The sequence below is a fragment of the Salmo salar genome, chromosome 23 (assembly GCF_965601325.2).
Source record: "Salmo salar chromosome 23, fSalSal1, whole genome shotgun sequence".
NCBI classification, from domain to species: domain Eukaryota; kingdom Metazoa; phylum Chordata; class Actinopteri; order Salmoniformes; family Salmonidae; genus Salmo; species Salmo salar.
In genome coordinates, this window is record NC_138313.1 from 26,853,726 (window position 1) to 26,869,821 (window position 16,096).

Consider the following 16,096-nt stretch of genomic DNA (forward strand, 5'->3'; position numbering starts at 1 on the left):
AGTGCACTCGTAAATAACGAGATGTTTTTTGCTTTGGCAAAGGGTAAAGTTTTCTTAGCCTACTCTGTTCATAACATATTCTAGTTTTGGGAACAGAAAACTGTATTGAGATCAAATGTTTAATCGATGAGAAATGTAGCTTCCTCTCACTACCATATTTGGTAGTGAGTGGAAACGCCAAGTGGATGCCTCACATTTATACATCCGGTGAAATATCTGCCTCGTTGTTATATCTGTGGTTTGGGAAGTCAATGAGAGAAGAGAAAGATTCTTCCTTAGTTAATTTTATCGAACTCTAAAGAAACAACCTAGATTCGACTCAATGTCTTAAGTAGTTGAACATGTTTCTACTCCAACCTCATGAGTGACAAACTGACACGCATTAACTTTCGTCAAAAACAACATATCGAAGGAGTGTCTGATTTGACGGCTTTGACGACGACCATTAGACCCGATGACGTGTTTCGAACGCATGAGCTATCCAACGTTGCCATGACATCGCCTACACGTGTGATCGAGAAGCAGTTTAAGCTGAAATATTCATAAACTTTTCTGTCTGTGGTTTTAGCCTATCTTCATACTGTACTGTCTTTGGTTTGTTCTAGGGGCAGATGCTCATGATGGATTCCTTCTGGCAGTGGTGCAGAGTTTGTCTTCACAGAACCTCTGGAAACCTGCACCAAGCCTGAAGGACAAAGTGATGAGCTCAAACAAGTCCCTTTCATTTTTTACTGAGTCCCAGCTTCTGTATGCCTGTTACATCTCCAGCTCTTTGTGCCAGCTCTTTTCTACTTCTGTATTCCCCTCTGGAGCTTGAAAGACACCATAGAACAAAGCTCAATGAAGCCGTGCCCTCCACCTCCCTGCCATCCCCTGCACCGCACTTTAAATTTCAAATCAAATCACATTTCTACCACAGTGATGACTAAATGTTTACATTGCAGTTATGAGCACCTTTTTTTGTCACTGCACAATTCCGATTTTTTGGAAGACTTTATTGAAGTGAAGCTCAGGAATGCCATAGGGTATTATATGCCAATGGAAACTATAAAGATAGTGTAAATGATCAAATGTTAAATGTTTATTGCATTTACATCTGGGGCGGCAGGTAGCCTAGTGTTTAGAGCGTTGGGCCAGTAGCTGAAAGGTTGCTAGATCAAATCCCCGAGCTGACAAGGTAAAAATCTGTTCTTCTGTCCGTGAACAAAACAGCTAACCTGCTGTTCCTAGGCTGTCATTGTTAATAAGAATTTGTTGACTTGCCTAGTTAAATAAACATCTGTATGATACAAGGAAATATGGCCCAATGAGAAGTTCATATTTTTCAAACTTTGCATCTAAAATTGTGTTGCATAACAGTTATGTAAAGATATCCGTTGGTGCACTTAAATGGCGGGTTCATGTTTTGGATGAGGAAATAGAAGGAATTTGTCATCCTTTTCATATGCTATGAATAATGCTATTTAGAGAATATCCTACATGTCACTGGTGCCAGACACTAGATCTCTTGAGCATTTCAAATGTTATAATGTGCTTCTTTAAAATATGATTTAATATCAGTAGGAGAAAGCAGATAAAAAGTTAGTACCAGTCACCAACTGAGGGAATACATTATGCTTTAAGTCTAACATTAATGGCTTTCTTCCTTCCCTTGAGGGAGTAGCAATAGGTAGGCAGGAATTATAATGATATAGTGGGCTGGCTGTGTTCTGCTATACCTGAAACAGCATTGATCACTGACAAAAGAGCAGAAATTAACATTGGCTTTCAAGATGCATGCATTTCATCATATACTTAAAATTACAGAAAAGTAATGTACACTTATCCATAGAAAACAGTCACAGATGCATTCTGAATTCACTCAGATTGAATGACATTTCATTGTAACACAGCCTTAAATCATCTTAAATGAGTCCAGCACCTATATCTAAAAAGGCAGTCGCTTTGTGCTTCATGAGAATGAATTGCCTTTTGACTGAATTTCATAACGTCTTAGTGATATTTTTTGCAGAGGTCGGGTCTCAGAGATTAGGAACACAACATTTTTGGTTATGAAAAACAAATCCAGACCTCTTCTTTACATTCCATCGAGAGTTTCCTCTGTCTTCAGTCCCTTTGTGCATGTGCTTATACCTTTCAATGTCTTACTATTCTTAAACACCCCAAATTGTTAGAACTCCTTGACGGGCAATCGGAAGAGATTGAATTACATTGAGGTAATGCGACAAGTTCATTGAATAATATGCTATTGTGAATAATGATTTGTTCTCCAATGACTTACCCGGATATAATGGTCAAATAAATACATACAAAAAAAATTTTGCAGTAGCAATACAGCCTTTTGAAGCGCTTTATATTACAAGATTGCTATACTGTGGCCCGATACAATCTTATGTATGCTGTTATACCATATGAGTCATTTAATGCCATTATATGGCTTAGAAACAATGATATTTAAACAAAAGTCAGATGAACAGTTGAAGGATCATATGAGTCATATCACTGATGGTCAAAGCTATGTTCTTAAATATAAATAATATTAAAACATTCTATATTGTGGCTGTAGTGTATAGCAATACAACTTCCAAATAAGCTGTACAGTACTATTGGAATATTTTCTGTACAATGATATCACATTTTTAGTAGATTAATAAAATATGTTCAGTGCTATGTGCAATGCTTGTAATCACAATCGACCATAAGATGTTATTTCATGAGTGAATTCACTACCATTTAACCAGGACATACATTTGAGATTAATCCACTAGAGGCACAAGCCAAAATCTGAAAGAAGTTGGCATGAATACTTTTACAATGATCAGATGAGAATTTATAGAATAGTTATACACATATTTTACAATAGTGGAAAAATATATATATATTATGTATGTACATAAGATTAAGTAAATATCTATGTACTGTATGTTCAGGGAAAAGTATATCTCTTGCAAAATGAGAATTCCCTCAGTTATTTATAAAACAACTGAACTGGCAGACAATTCAGCAGGACAAAACAACAATGTTTCAGGAAGTTTAAATGTTAAGGTCTTAACGCAAGAATTACAATCAAGCCCGTCTCCAATTTAGTCTATGGGTCAAGCATTTTCCCCCTTGATGGAGAGAGATCCAGTTTCCATGGTAGCACTTCTTTGTCCACTATGTGTCCAGGATGACCCTCCTCACAACGGTTACATGATTAAGCCACAGGAGGGAGTATGGTGTGCAGCAAAGCCACAGCAGAGTTTCTTTGACAGCACTGACTAGCAGATCATGTTCAGGTTTTGAGACATGACAAAATGGTGGTAAAAGTAACTTTCTTTAACCTCAGCAGCTGAAGCAGGGAAAAACAGTTTGGCATTTATTCAAATTTTCACTATTGACTTGACTTCAGACTTGTAGTTTTCTGTCTGAGCACAGCAGCTGAAATCGATGCCCCACTGTGAAGATTTACCAAGTTGGGCTGCCAGCATGTTCCAGAAGTTCATCCATCGTGCCTATCTGCTGTCCTGAGATACATCTCCCCATGTAGGGTTTTCATTTTCCTCAGAGTCAGACAGAGCTGCTGTGCACATGTCACTGAAGATATCTGCAATGTAAGGAAAATCAGAGTTAAAGACGTAAAGGCACATACATGGAAGTTAGAATCTAACCTTATAGAGGCCAAGCAACAGGTGTGAAGGGAATGGTGATTTCTGGGATTTAAACACCATCCGTCTTTTTAGCGAGGGGTTGCATAGCCTGGCTACAATGACTGGCCAAACAGTGCAGTTTTAATAGCCGTGTAAAAAAGGACATTATGGTGAAACACACAATATCGATTAAGATCAATATCAGTGAAAAGTGCTTCTGTTAAACTTTATAGTAGTAACCAGTATTCTGCTGGAATGGTGTTTATAAGTGGTTTCGAGTGAGAAAGCTCTGCGCAAAAATGTCAACTGCCCAAGCATGGAACTCTGTTCTCGAAGAACTTAAGCTGGCATTCCACAGCCTGAGAGAGCCCTTGTTTTAAGAGGAAAGAGCTCCAAGACAAGCAAGGCCATGAACTGAACACTTCGGAGGGAGGGAGGGAGGGAGGGATGGAGGGAGGGAGCGAGCATGCTGAAATGGATGACATCATGCTCTGCTTGTTCACCTCACAGCCAAAAGCTTAGTTTACCATTACTCTCCTCCCAAGCATGCACCCTGCCAAATCCCTAAGCACCGAATCAAACTATCACTTTGCGCTATAGGGTGAGTGTCTTTTTGCAATGCCATGAATGCCTCATCATTTTACGGTGGATGTTGGTTAGTCAGAAATACCAGTAGTGTTACTGTATGAGTGACCACCTCCTGCTGCTGTCTGAAGTACACTGGGCGGTACCAGACCTGTCTTCTGAGGAATAAGATTCTTGACTAGCCTAAAACATGAAAGAGAATATAGGCTTTAATGGAAAGGCTGGTGCAGGGCCTCACACTGCAATCGAAATGATCAGAGAGGGACTGGGAGTTAGATTACTGTCACTAGGGAGAACTGGAGAGGCCCTGGCAGTGTAACATCTAACATATTTACAAAGTATTTGATCAGGCGTTCTCTCTGTGATCTTGTCTATGAACTGTCAAGTCCAAAGTTGTTGTTTTTTTACACCCTGCTTCATGTGATGGAAAGCTTGTGTATTCATTGCTTGCGACAGTTGATTGTGTCCAAAGCCTCTGTACTATTTCATATAGGTATTTAATATTCCCAGTGTTCTGTCTGTATACTCTACAGGCTCTGCAGCTGGAGCTCTGCCTAGCTGAAAGTAATCATTTCATTGGACGGTGTATACCATGTGTATCCCGTACCTACGACTAATACAACTTGAAACAACCACTCTCTGGCCGTGGCCTGCTGCGAACCATCCACATGCCAATGGACAATTACGTGGGAAAGTCAATCTGAGCTTCTATTTACATTACATTTTAGTCATTTAGCAGACGCCCTTATCCAGATAGTGAATTAAGGTTTAGTGCCTTGGTCAAGGACACAGACAGATTTTTCAGTTGTGGAAACTTCTGTACAATACATGTTGACTCCCTTCCATGAAAAACGTATAAAATTATTCATATCACTGACTGCTGAAGAGGAGAGGAGAGAGGGTTGTGTGAGACCAAAGATGCAAATGATTGAAGACGGTTTTAAAGAAAAGATGAGATTGAAGAAAATATGAAATATGTATGAGCTGATGAAATATAAGCATATTCAAAGAATTTTTAAGTGCAGCTTTAATCTAATGGGGTATAGTCACCCCAAAATGCACTGCGAAAGCTCGTGTGAAACCACAAATCGCTCTCTCATCCACCCTGGCTTGCGATGGATTCCGCAGGCTATTTCTGTGAGAAGACATATCTATTATTCATTTAGGCATTGTGTTTCCATTGCCACTGGGATGTACAGATCTACTCAACATGTATGCTTTAATATCCTGAATGCCCCATCGAAATAACTAATCATAAACTTAACTTTTAATCTAAAACTCCATAGCACCTACCTTTAGTCCTTAGGGAACTCTGAACAACATTGTTATTATTAGTTATACATTTTTTCAACGGTTTCAATCAGTGAAGAGATGTGGATGGGCAGTGTGTGTGTGTAAAAACAGTGCAGGAACAAGGATGAATATGGCTGTTTTATACCGTTGACTTGGGTCCCTCTCACTACAGCAGGAGAAATGGTTTCTCTCTGGGACTCTCATGGAGTGTACAAAGAATAGAGAGAGTGGGTGCTACCGTCACTCACCAGTGGCCATCCTCTGCCTCCTCCAGGAACTGTACTAAATCTCCTGACTCCAGAGACAGGTCCTGCGCTGTCCTCGACTCGTATGTCAACTGGACACGGAAGCGATCATGGTCCTTTGAGCAGAGAGTGGGGAGAGAACGAAGAAGGAGAAGTGATTTAGAGGAGATACCCTATCCTTGTAGTTGTAGTTTGTCTTTGTATGTGACAGTGTGTTACTTTAGAGTGTGTGTGTGCATAGCAGGTCCATCCATCAATCTCATGTTGGACTCAGGGAACATCAGTCTCAGGCCGGCGGAGTTGTGAGCATCAGTCTCAGGCCGGCGGAGTTGTGAGCATCAGTCTCAGGCCGGCGGAGTTGTGAGCATCAGTCTCAGGCCGGCGGAGTTGTGAGCATCAGTCTCAGGGTGGCGGAGTTGTGAGCATCAGTCTCAGGGTGGCGGAGTTGTGAGCATCAGTCTCAGGCCGGAGGAGTTGTGAGCATCAGTCTCAGGCCGGAGGAGTTGTGAGCATCAGTCTCAGGCCGGAGGAGTTGTGAGCATCAGTCTCAGGCCGGCGGAGTTGTGAGCATCAGTCTCAGGCCGGCGGAGTTGTGAGCATCAGTCTCAGGGTGGCGGAGTTGTGAGCATCAGTCTCAGGGTGGCGGAGTTGTGAGCATCAGTCTCAGGGTGGCGGAGTTGTGAGCATCAGTCTCAGGCCGGAGGAGTTGTGAGCATCAGTCTCAGGCCGGAGGAGTTGTGAGCATCAGTCTCAGGCCGGAGGAGTTGTGAGCATCAGTCTCAGGCCGGAGGAGTTGTGAGCATCAGTCTCAGGCCGGAGGAGTTGTGAGCATCAGTCTCAGGCCGGAGGAGTTGTGAGCATCAGTCTCAGGCCGGCGGAGTTGTGAGCATCAGTCTCAGGCCGGCGGAGTTGTGAGCATCAGTCTCAGGGCGGCGGAGTTGTGAGCATCAGTCTCAGGGTGGCGGAGTTGTGAGCATCAGTCTCGGGGTGGCGGAGTTGTGAGCATCAGTCTCGGGGTGTCGGAGTTGTGAGCATCAGTCTCGGGGTGGCGGAGTTGTGAGCATCAGTCTCGGGGTGGCGGAGTTGTGAGCATCAGTCTCGGGGTGGCGGAGTTGTGAGCATCAGTCTCGGGGTGGCGGAGTTGTGAGCATCAGTCTCGGGGTGGAGGAGTTGTGAGCATCAGCCTCAGGGTGGAGGAGTTGTGAGCATCAGTCACAGTGTGGCGGAGTTGTGAGCATCAGTCTCAGGGTGGAGGAGTTGTGAGCATCAGTCACAGTGTGGCGGAGTTGTGAGCATCAGTCTCAGGGTGGTGGAGCTGTGAGCATCAGTCAGTGTGGTGGAGTTGTGAGCATCAGTCTCAGGGTGGTGGAGTTGTAAGCATCAGTCTCAGGGTGGTGGAGTTGTGATGAGGCCCTCCATCTCTTATACATCAGACAGATTGTAATGGAAAGAGAAAATCCGGAGACGCTGGGGAGAACCGCACTAGGCTAATCCCCAGTCCTTTTGGTCTTTTAAATGTCAAGACGTCAGCCCGCGTTAACGAGATGTGATGGTGGGAAATAATTAAGCGGAGAGGATTTCTTTCCCGGGGATTGGAAGGATTTAAGAAGAGCAACATGATGTAGGGGGATGAAGTTACCTTTCAGGATTTTTTTTAACCCAACTTACATTTTTATTACTGGATTCATCCTCGCCATCTGAAGAGTTGGAGAGCTCCTCTGCACTCGAATGGATGGTTTCAAAGTCCTCTGTGTCCATTGAAGGCAAACACCGTTGGGTCCAGCCTGGAGAAATAGAGCACACAGAAAGAAGACAAGGTCTTGTTAACCCTTCAGTTGACGACAAGAAGTGAACATGTTCGTCTTAAGACATGGCATTACACATCCACTGCTATGGAAATCCACCCTTTAAACATAAGCATTGAACATTCTGAAACATTGATACTGACAGTCAAAGAAGGTGTGAAGAAGTTGGAAATATATAAAGGATACACACAAACGCAACAAACCAACCGAAAAATGTACCACATACCACAAGATATTCAATGCCAACAAAGACCCACACAAACTTCAAACCAAAACCGTCAAAATGGCAAAACAAGAATACAGACCATCAGTGTGACTTTTCCATTACCTGGTTGAGAAGTGGATCTAGGCACGGATGAATCTGTGCCTGTGGTGCCTTTGTGTCTGCTCGCAGCAGGGATAGCACCGCGTAATGTATCTGTGAGGAAATGAGCTCTTTACAGACCACTGGGATGCCATTCAGGGAATTGATATACGCATGCAGAAATCAATAAAGGAGTCATCATCGCTCCACAGCCACACTGACTCATTACCGGCAACAAGGCAAGCAGAGGCCTGTTAATATGAAGTAGTCTTGTTCAGCACTTGTTGTGCCACACCAATAACTAATACATACCATGCATCACAACGGAGCAGGCAATACACAATCACATACACAGACACGTACAAAGTCACAAACATGTGTGTACACACACACACACACGTACAAAGTCACAAACACGTGTGTACACACACACACACACGTACAAAGTCACAAACACGTGTGTACACACACACACACACACACACACACACACACACAATGCAAAAAAAGTCCACATTAACAAAAGCTGTACATGCACAGACCCAGTGCATACTGTGACGCTATAGCTACCTTCATAACCGAATGGTGTTGGATCACTTTTTATCTCATGTCTTTTGGTCTTTCTAACATTAGTTGAAGGAGGACCTGTCAGGGTCGAAGAATTAGTAGAAAATTAGATCTATTGAGACAGTGAACCCAAATCGATTTTATTGTACATCCTCAGTTTTCATTGATCATAAGTCGATCTACTTTTTAATGATGTTTCTAGATTTTACAGCGCTTTGAGATTTCAATATGTAATGAATAGCACTATAAAAGTAGAATAAATTATTATTACAAGTTATTGAAATGCTTGATTGTTAGGAGGGAATATAGTTAAAGGAGAACTTCATAAGTATCTTTTTTATGGGGAAATTAAGTTCCTATCTAAATTCCAACAATTGCACTTGCTTTGCAGCTCTGAATGTCACCCCACATTCCAAATGTCAGCTTTTCAAAATTTACATTTTATTACTATGCTTTCTCAAAAAAAAGACTATTCAGTGTTTTTGCTTTTCCATTTTGTTTCATTTCTGAGAGACTGATTTTATTCATGCATCTCATACATTTCATGAGTCATAAATGGGTAGAATTTGTTGAGAAAATGACTTTTTTTCCCTCTCCCTTCCTCTCTCTCAAAGAGCTCCCTCACTAACCTGTCGGTGCCTGCTCTCAGACACTTTAAAAAGTTTGATGGTGACGGGTGGAGAGAGAAAAAGAAAGAGAGAGACCGCAGGCAATCAGGTACCTTTTGTGCGGCTGGTGGCAGAGACACTGATAGAGGCTACAGAGAAGCGGCGTGTGACATCTGTCTCCTTAGATGGAGGCTCGGCTGTGAAAGGCAAGGGTTAGCAATTAGCTGGGCACAGAAGAAGAGGAGGGAGGGAGAGAGAGGGCAAGGCAATGAATGGCAAGGCTAAAGGAGCATATTGCATTGAGGATTCCTGTCTTTTCTCTGGATTGATTCCTGATCTTATACAATACTTTGTGATAACTGTCACTGTTGATTCCTCACTACACACTGTCCCGTTTATGGAGATTGGCTTAATTGCCAAAATGGCACACTTTTTTCCCACTTACCCAGAGTCAGATAAACTCATGGATACCATTTTTATGTCTATGCGTGCAGTTTGAAGGCGGTTTAAGCATGCTAACGTTATATGTTCCTGTAGACTTCCAGACATTGCGCTAATGATGGTTAGCAATGACTCCACAAACGACCTCTAACTTCCTTCAAACTGCATGCAGACATCAACATGGTATCCATTAGTTCATCTTACTATGGGTAAGGAGAGAAAGTAGAGAAACCATGGTCTGTGGGACTGAGACCGTGCAATGAGTGGAGGAGACACGAGGAAGTGCAGGGCATTGCATTGCTAGCGGGTGGCGGCATTCTCACAGGCGCAGATGAGAAATCCATGGGTGGGATATGCTAACAAGATGAAATCTATCAACAACAGGTTCACAGCGAGGCGTTACCTCGCCAGGCCAATAAGTGCAAAAACATCACCCCCTCAGTGTCTATTTCTCTTCAGCTTTAGCTAGCCTGCATCAGGGATGGCGCCAACTATACATTATTAGATTATCACCATACAAATGATGACATAGTATACACGGTAATGTTATTGCCCACTTACAAACCACAATACCCCTGTAATAGCGCCAAAGTGGTAATAAAACAATAATCAAATAAACCCATCTCCCTGTTCAATTTGTTTGTTTAACTAAAAGCAGTATAATGTTTGCTGTTAAACATCTGTGATTAAGGATGTATTCTGTGGAGAGAGAAAGAGTTCTCTGCCATCGTTCATTATGCTTTCGTGTGCCTTGAAGTGAACCCTAACCACTAAAACAAGAGAAAAACATTGAATCAAAATATCCTCTTTAAAAAGAAAAACATTTTAATGCGCATTTAAATGTCAAGAGCATAGCACATTACAGGCTGACATTTACTACAGCTGAGAATGTAGCCTTCATGTGTTTTCATTGCCTAGACGCCAAGGTTGTTCTATACTAGTGATGGGCATTTGAAATTATTTCATGATTATTCTTTTTGTAACTTTGTTTAAACTTGTTTGCTGCGCAGACTGCGCGACTCGGGAGAGATGGTGCCCCAGGGAGGGATAGAGCGAAAAAGTAGACACCGACTCGCGCTAGGCAGACAAACTTGTAAATGCCATAGGTTATCCATCATTCCATCTGGCAGCGCCGCCTGTCTTTACTGCATCAAATCGATGTAAAGAATCTAGATAAGATAGCTAGCTAGCTACACTAATTGAGGCTATTTTGCTGTGCTCCCTGTCCTTGTCAACAACAAATCCATTCGATTAAATAACAGCCTATACCTGTCGGTTGCTCGTTGCAGCCCGACCTTCTCATTTAGTAACTAAACTCCAGAAAATGTAAAATCCCTTTGTTCTAGACATACAAGTATTTGGCAAGTATTTGGCATACAAGTACTTGTGACATATACTCTCCTCCATAATTATTTGGACTGAAGCTAAAGAGAAAACGGATGAGAGAAAACGTTGCAATTATATAACAATGTCATGCAATTCTATACTCATTTTACCATGGGGCAAAGATATATATATTTTTGTAGTTTTACAGCTAATTTCTTGTAATTGTACCCATTTCGCCATGGGGTGGTGAGACATTTTTGCATTTTTAAAGTTGATTTCCTGCAATTCTACACATGTTGTAATGACTTATGTATGCCATGTTAATATGATATCTGAGTGAGAATGACTAACAAAATCAATGGGGGCCCCCTGGAGGTCAGGGCTCCTGGACAGGTTCCCTGCGTGCTTATGTAGTAGAGTGATGTTGTTCCCCTAGATTATGCACCAAGTTGCACGCAAGGACAGTTCAAGTAGGCCAGGTCAAGAGGGGATGTTAATAAGTTAATAACAATAATAATAATTCAATGTGTTTTCTTTATTTAATTACAGCAGCATAGTTAATGTTATTTTTCGGTGTACAAACATTTTTTGATATCTATATTGTAAATACACCTAATTGTAAAAGTTTGTATATTTTGGTTTGGTCCATCGCGGGTTATCCGTACTTACGGACCCTTTTATCGTTCTCTTTTGGCCGGACCTTCAGCTAGCAAGGTGCCCGAGAGCTGTGACTGCACCGAGGGCTAACATATTGTGTGTTGTCTCTTCGTGTGCAGGACCAATAAACATGATTCAACCATCATAATTCCAGTTGTGGCAGTGTCCTGATTAAAAGTACACAACGCAGAACGAACCACGCTACAAACTGGTGCCGTGACCTGCCGACTGGTCAGCTCAAGCCGACCCCCGGGAGCTGTGCATGTGGCTGAGGCGCACGACCTGCGCATGCGCATTTGTTGATGGTTTGCTGTAAGCTAATATATACTGTGAACAGTGAATGTGAGTGTAGCATACTCATTAGATACAGGTATTCGTGCTTATTTGTATGTTTTTGATGACTTTGTTTATTGCAACAAAAAAAATTGTATTTGAATGCAGTAAATTACATTGTATTTTAGTGCTCTGTTGAGCCATGGAAGACTCTCAAGTCCACAAATTTAGTTATGCTGGGGATTTTAGTGTGGGTAGAGGGAGGGGTGTCCTTGCATTTACACCACTTGTACAGTCAGCTCCTGGGAGTAGAGCGTTTGCTAGTCCTGAGTTTGCAAGCGCTGGGAGGGGTAGGCTGTTTGTTCCACCTGACCAGGGTATCCCACCTCTGTCTTTTGATGTACCGTCATCCACAGTCCTCAGTGATAATGGGACGCCTCCGAGTCAGCTTAGTGACATTATTAAGCAGATTGGTTCAGAGATAGGTGAATCTATCAGAGCGAGTTTACTGCAGTCTGGGGTTTCAAGTCTTGCTCCTGCCTGTCCCCCTCACCAACCCCAGCAGTTTCCCCTGCCTGAGCAGTGTGGGTCAACCTTTATTGATGCGTCCAAGCTGAATCTGGTTGTGAAGTCCGATGTTAGTCCTCCACCTTTCTTTAGGGGTGATGGCTCAGATAAGTACTCTGTCCTGGAGTGGGAGGAGTTAATGGGAGTCTACTTAGAGAAGAGGGGTTACACTGGGTCTGAGAATGTTGGGGAGGTGATGTCTAGGCTCATGGGGAGGGCACGGGATGTGACCAAAGTCTGGATGCGTAACAACCCTGTTGTCACAGATGTTAAGGCGGTGTTCAGTGTTCTCAAGCAACACTTTGGGGATACTGTCTGCTCAGGTATGCCATTAGCTGATTTCTATTCAATCAAACCATATGCTAATGAGGGTCCAATAGATTTCTGGATTAGGCTTAACAAAGCTGCAGAGGCAGCCAAACAGTACCTTGTGAGTGAGGGCAGGACCCTACCCAATGAGTGCTCAGAGTTGGCAGTCATGTTTGTACGCAACTGTCCTGATAAAGAGTTGGCCCAAGTGTTCAAGAGCAAACCCCTTCGTGACTGGACAGCCAGTGAGGTACAGAATCAGTTGGATGAACTGTTAAGGGAACGTAAAGCATGTAGAACACAACTTTCACAGCAGGTGGCTGCCGTCTTTGACTCCCCCCAGGAGGGAGTGGGTCCTGTGAACAGACCTAAGGTGTCATCCTTTTCTCAATGTGGCCGTGAACCAGACCAGGCACCATCTATATCTGAGGGTGAGACATTAGAGAAGGTTTTGACTTTGTTAGAGAAGGCTCTGGTCAGCAATACTCAGTCTGTGAACAGAGGGCCCCGTAAACAGTTCCACAAACGTCAGCGTGAGTGCGCCGTCTGTGGAAGCACTAATCACCGGACCAAAGCTCACTGTCAGATGCACCAGCTGTGCTTCAAGTGCTTCTCTCCGGGCCACATTAGCTTTGACTGTAGTGAGGCTGGGCAGCGACAGAGCCCTGGATGTGGACAGACTGGCAGGTCTCAGGAAAACTAGAATGCCTCCATTCTGAGGAGGGCAATGTGAGGCAGTCTTATTTTTCCTCCACTGATGATGATATCCAATCTGTTTATTCTTACTTTTGTGAGTCAGTACCCAAGAACAACACAGTCATTTTTCAGAACACAATGAGAATTACGCAGAATGACAGTTTGTTTTACACCTCCGTGCTAGTACAGGATAAAGTTGAGCTGAAGGGGATGTTAGATAGTGGGTCCATGGCTACTACTCTGCGCGCAGATATTGTACCTCGGTTGAGGGAGGCAGGAGTGGTAGAGGGGAACTTTCTAGCTCCTTCAGACATCATCCTGGTGGGTTGTGGTGGGAAGCAAACTAGCCCAGTGGGCATGTGTGATTTAAAAATTCAGCTTTATGGTTTCAGCTATGTAGTCCCAGTGCTTATTGTAGATGGGCAGGTTGATGAACTCATTGTGGGCACTAATGTGTTGAAGTCTTTGATTAGACAGTTCAAATCAAATGACAGCTACTGGCGGGTGGTGGGTACACCAGGTTCCTCTAGCCAGTGCGATGACAGCCACTTCCTGCGTCTTCTGTCAAATCTGGAGAGATGGAGAGGAGACTCTATCCCAGATAAAGTAGGCACCATTAAGTTGAAGAGGGCAGTAACACTCCAACCCATGAGTGAGCATCTGGTGTGGGGCCGCCTACCCCCAAAGACAAAACTTTCTGTGGGCAGTACTGTTGTTGTCGAGCCCAGCACATCTCGGTGTGTGAATCGACACATACTAGTGGGGAGAGTAGTTACGCCTCTGTGGGGGGATGGATGGCTACCTGTGAAGATAGTGAATCCAACAACATCACCAGTTACCCTGAGACGAAATGCTAAAGTGGCGGATGTGTATCCTTGCATTGCATTAGAGGATTTTGATGATGTCAAGCAGCAAGCAGCTTACCAGAACGTGGCTAAAGTTCAATGTGACAGCTCACACGGCAGTCTGACAGCTAAGAGTTCAGTTGGTGGCAGTGTAGTTCATGGCAACAGTACACTGAGCAATCTTGGACTTCAAGGCCTGTCTGTTGAGGAGTGTCCAGTTTCACAGTTCTGGAAGGATAAACTTGTCAATTTAATTGGGAAGTATGACACAGTGTTCTCTAGACATAGCCTAGATTGTGGTGAGGCAAAGGGGTTCTGCCATCGCATACGGCTGACTGATGACCGCCCATTTCGATTACCTTATCGTAGGCTTTCTCCAGCTCATTACCAAAAACTCAGGGAAACACTGGATGATATGGAGGAAAAGGAAATCGTCAGAAAATCCAGCAGTGAGTATGCCTCACCTTTGGTGCTGGTATGGAAAAAGAATGTGGGACTTGCGCCTATGTACTGACTTTAGGTGGTTAAATGCACGCACTGTAAAGGACGCTCATCCCCTGCCTCATCAGGCTGATGTACTGGCCGCGCTGGGAGGTAATGCTGGGAGGTAATGAGGTAGCACAGTGGACTTGACGTCAGGGTATTATAACGTGCCACTGCATGAAGAGGATAAGAAATACACTGCCTTTTCCTCTCCTTTAGGTCTGCACGAGTACAATCGGTTGCCTCAGGGCCTATGCAACAGCCCGGCTACGTTTATGAGAATGATGCTGACCATCTTTGGTGACCAAAACTTTCTAAGTCTCCTTTGTTATTTGGATGATCTGATGGTTTTTGCTAAGACTGAGGAAGAGAGTCTGCAGAGACTTGAGATGGTTTTTCAGCGGTTGCAGGAGCACAATCTTAAACTGTCTCCGTCTAAGTGCAAGTTTTTGAGGAGGTCTGTTAAGTTTTTGGGTCACATCATTTCTCAGGAGGGTGTAGCCACTGACCCTGCTAAAGTTCAAACTATTTTGAACGTGACTGAGAGCGAGATGATGGAAGCTGATGGTGTCACTCCGTCTCCTAGCAAAATCCGTTCTTTTCTTGGTATGGTAGTATACTATCAACACTACATTGAGAATTGTTCCATGGTTGCTAGGCCGTTGTTTCAGCTAACTACAGGTCAGAAGAAGCCTAGGAGAGGCAAGGGTAGGAGGAGGCCTGGTCCCTCTCGCAGGCTCACTGCTGCAGACTGGACTGCCGAATGTCAACTCGCTTTTGAAGCTTTGAAATCAGCACTAGTTGACCAGGCACTGCTGGCTCATCCAGATTTTTCTCAGCCATTTTTACTTTCTGTGGATGCATCTACTAGTGGTTTGGGAGCTGTACTATCCCAAGTGCAAGATGGGACGGCAATAGCCAGGCCAATAGCTTTTGCTAGTAAATCTCTTAATCATGCACAATCCAAGTATCCTGCTCACCGGCTGGAATTTCTAGCCATGAAATGGGCCATTCATGATAAATTCAGCCATTGGCTGCGAGGGCATAAGTTTACTGTGTGGACCGACAACAATCCACTCAAATATATTCTTACAAAGCCGAGACTTGATGCATGCGAGCAGAGATGGGTCGCAAAGCTGGCACCCTTTGACTTTGATATCCAGTACATACCAGGTCCCAAGAATGTCGTTGCTGATGCCTTGAGCAGAGAGCCATTTGTTCGCTCCACAGTTTTGCACCGACTGACAAGAATCCCATATGATGTCCTGCTGGAGGAAGCCAGAGGTCTTCGAGTGGGTGATGTTCAAGACATGTTCCGCCTCTCCTGTGAACAGCCCGAGGCTGGCTGTGGAACGTCTATGGCTCCTGGGAGTGAGTTAAGTAGAGCTGGAGACGATGTCAGTGGGTTGGTTTCCTGTGAAGAGGTGTCTGCTGTCCTCCATGCTCACCGCCGATGGGATGAT

The 16,096-nt window shown here is 43.7% G+C and overlaps 1 protein-coding gene across 9 annotated transcripts in view; it reads right to left on the reverse strand.

Annotated features, from left to right (window-relative positions):
- Positions 1-1,059: 1,059 nt before the first annotated feature.
- The window catches only part of LOC106584308 (guanine nucleotide exchange factor DBS), a 90,677-nt gene continuing 75,640 nt past the window's right edge, over positions 1,060-16,096 (reverse strand). For 4 of the 9 annotated variants that reach the window (XM_045706531.2, XM_045706534.2, XM_045706530.2 and 1 more), the window contains 7 exons: positions 9,150-9,233; positions 8,432-8,506; positions 7,886-7,975; positions 7,421-7,536; positions 5,756-5,868; positions 4,300-4,397; positions 1,060-3,586 (listed from right to left, as the gene is read on the reverse strand). In XM_045706531.2, coding sequence (XP_045562487.2) covers positions 3,495-3,586; positions 4,300-4,397; positions 5,756-5,868; positions 7,421-7,536; positions 7,886-7,975; positions 8,432-8,506; positions 9,150-9,233 — 668 coding nt within the window. In that variant the 3' untranslated portion in view covers positions 1,060-3,494. The remainder of the gene's footprint in view (positions 3,587-4,299; positions 4,398-5,755; positions 5,869-7,420; positions 7,537-7,885; positions 7,976-8,431; positions 8,507-9,149; positions 9,234-16,096) is intronic. The other 5 variants (XM_045706532.2, XM_045706537.2, XM_045706538.2 and 2 more) reach the window with 5 other exon arrangements.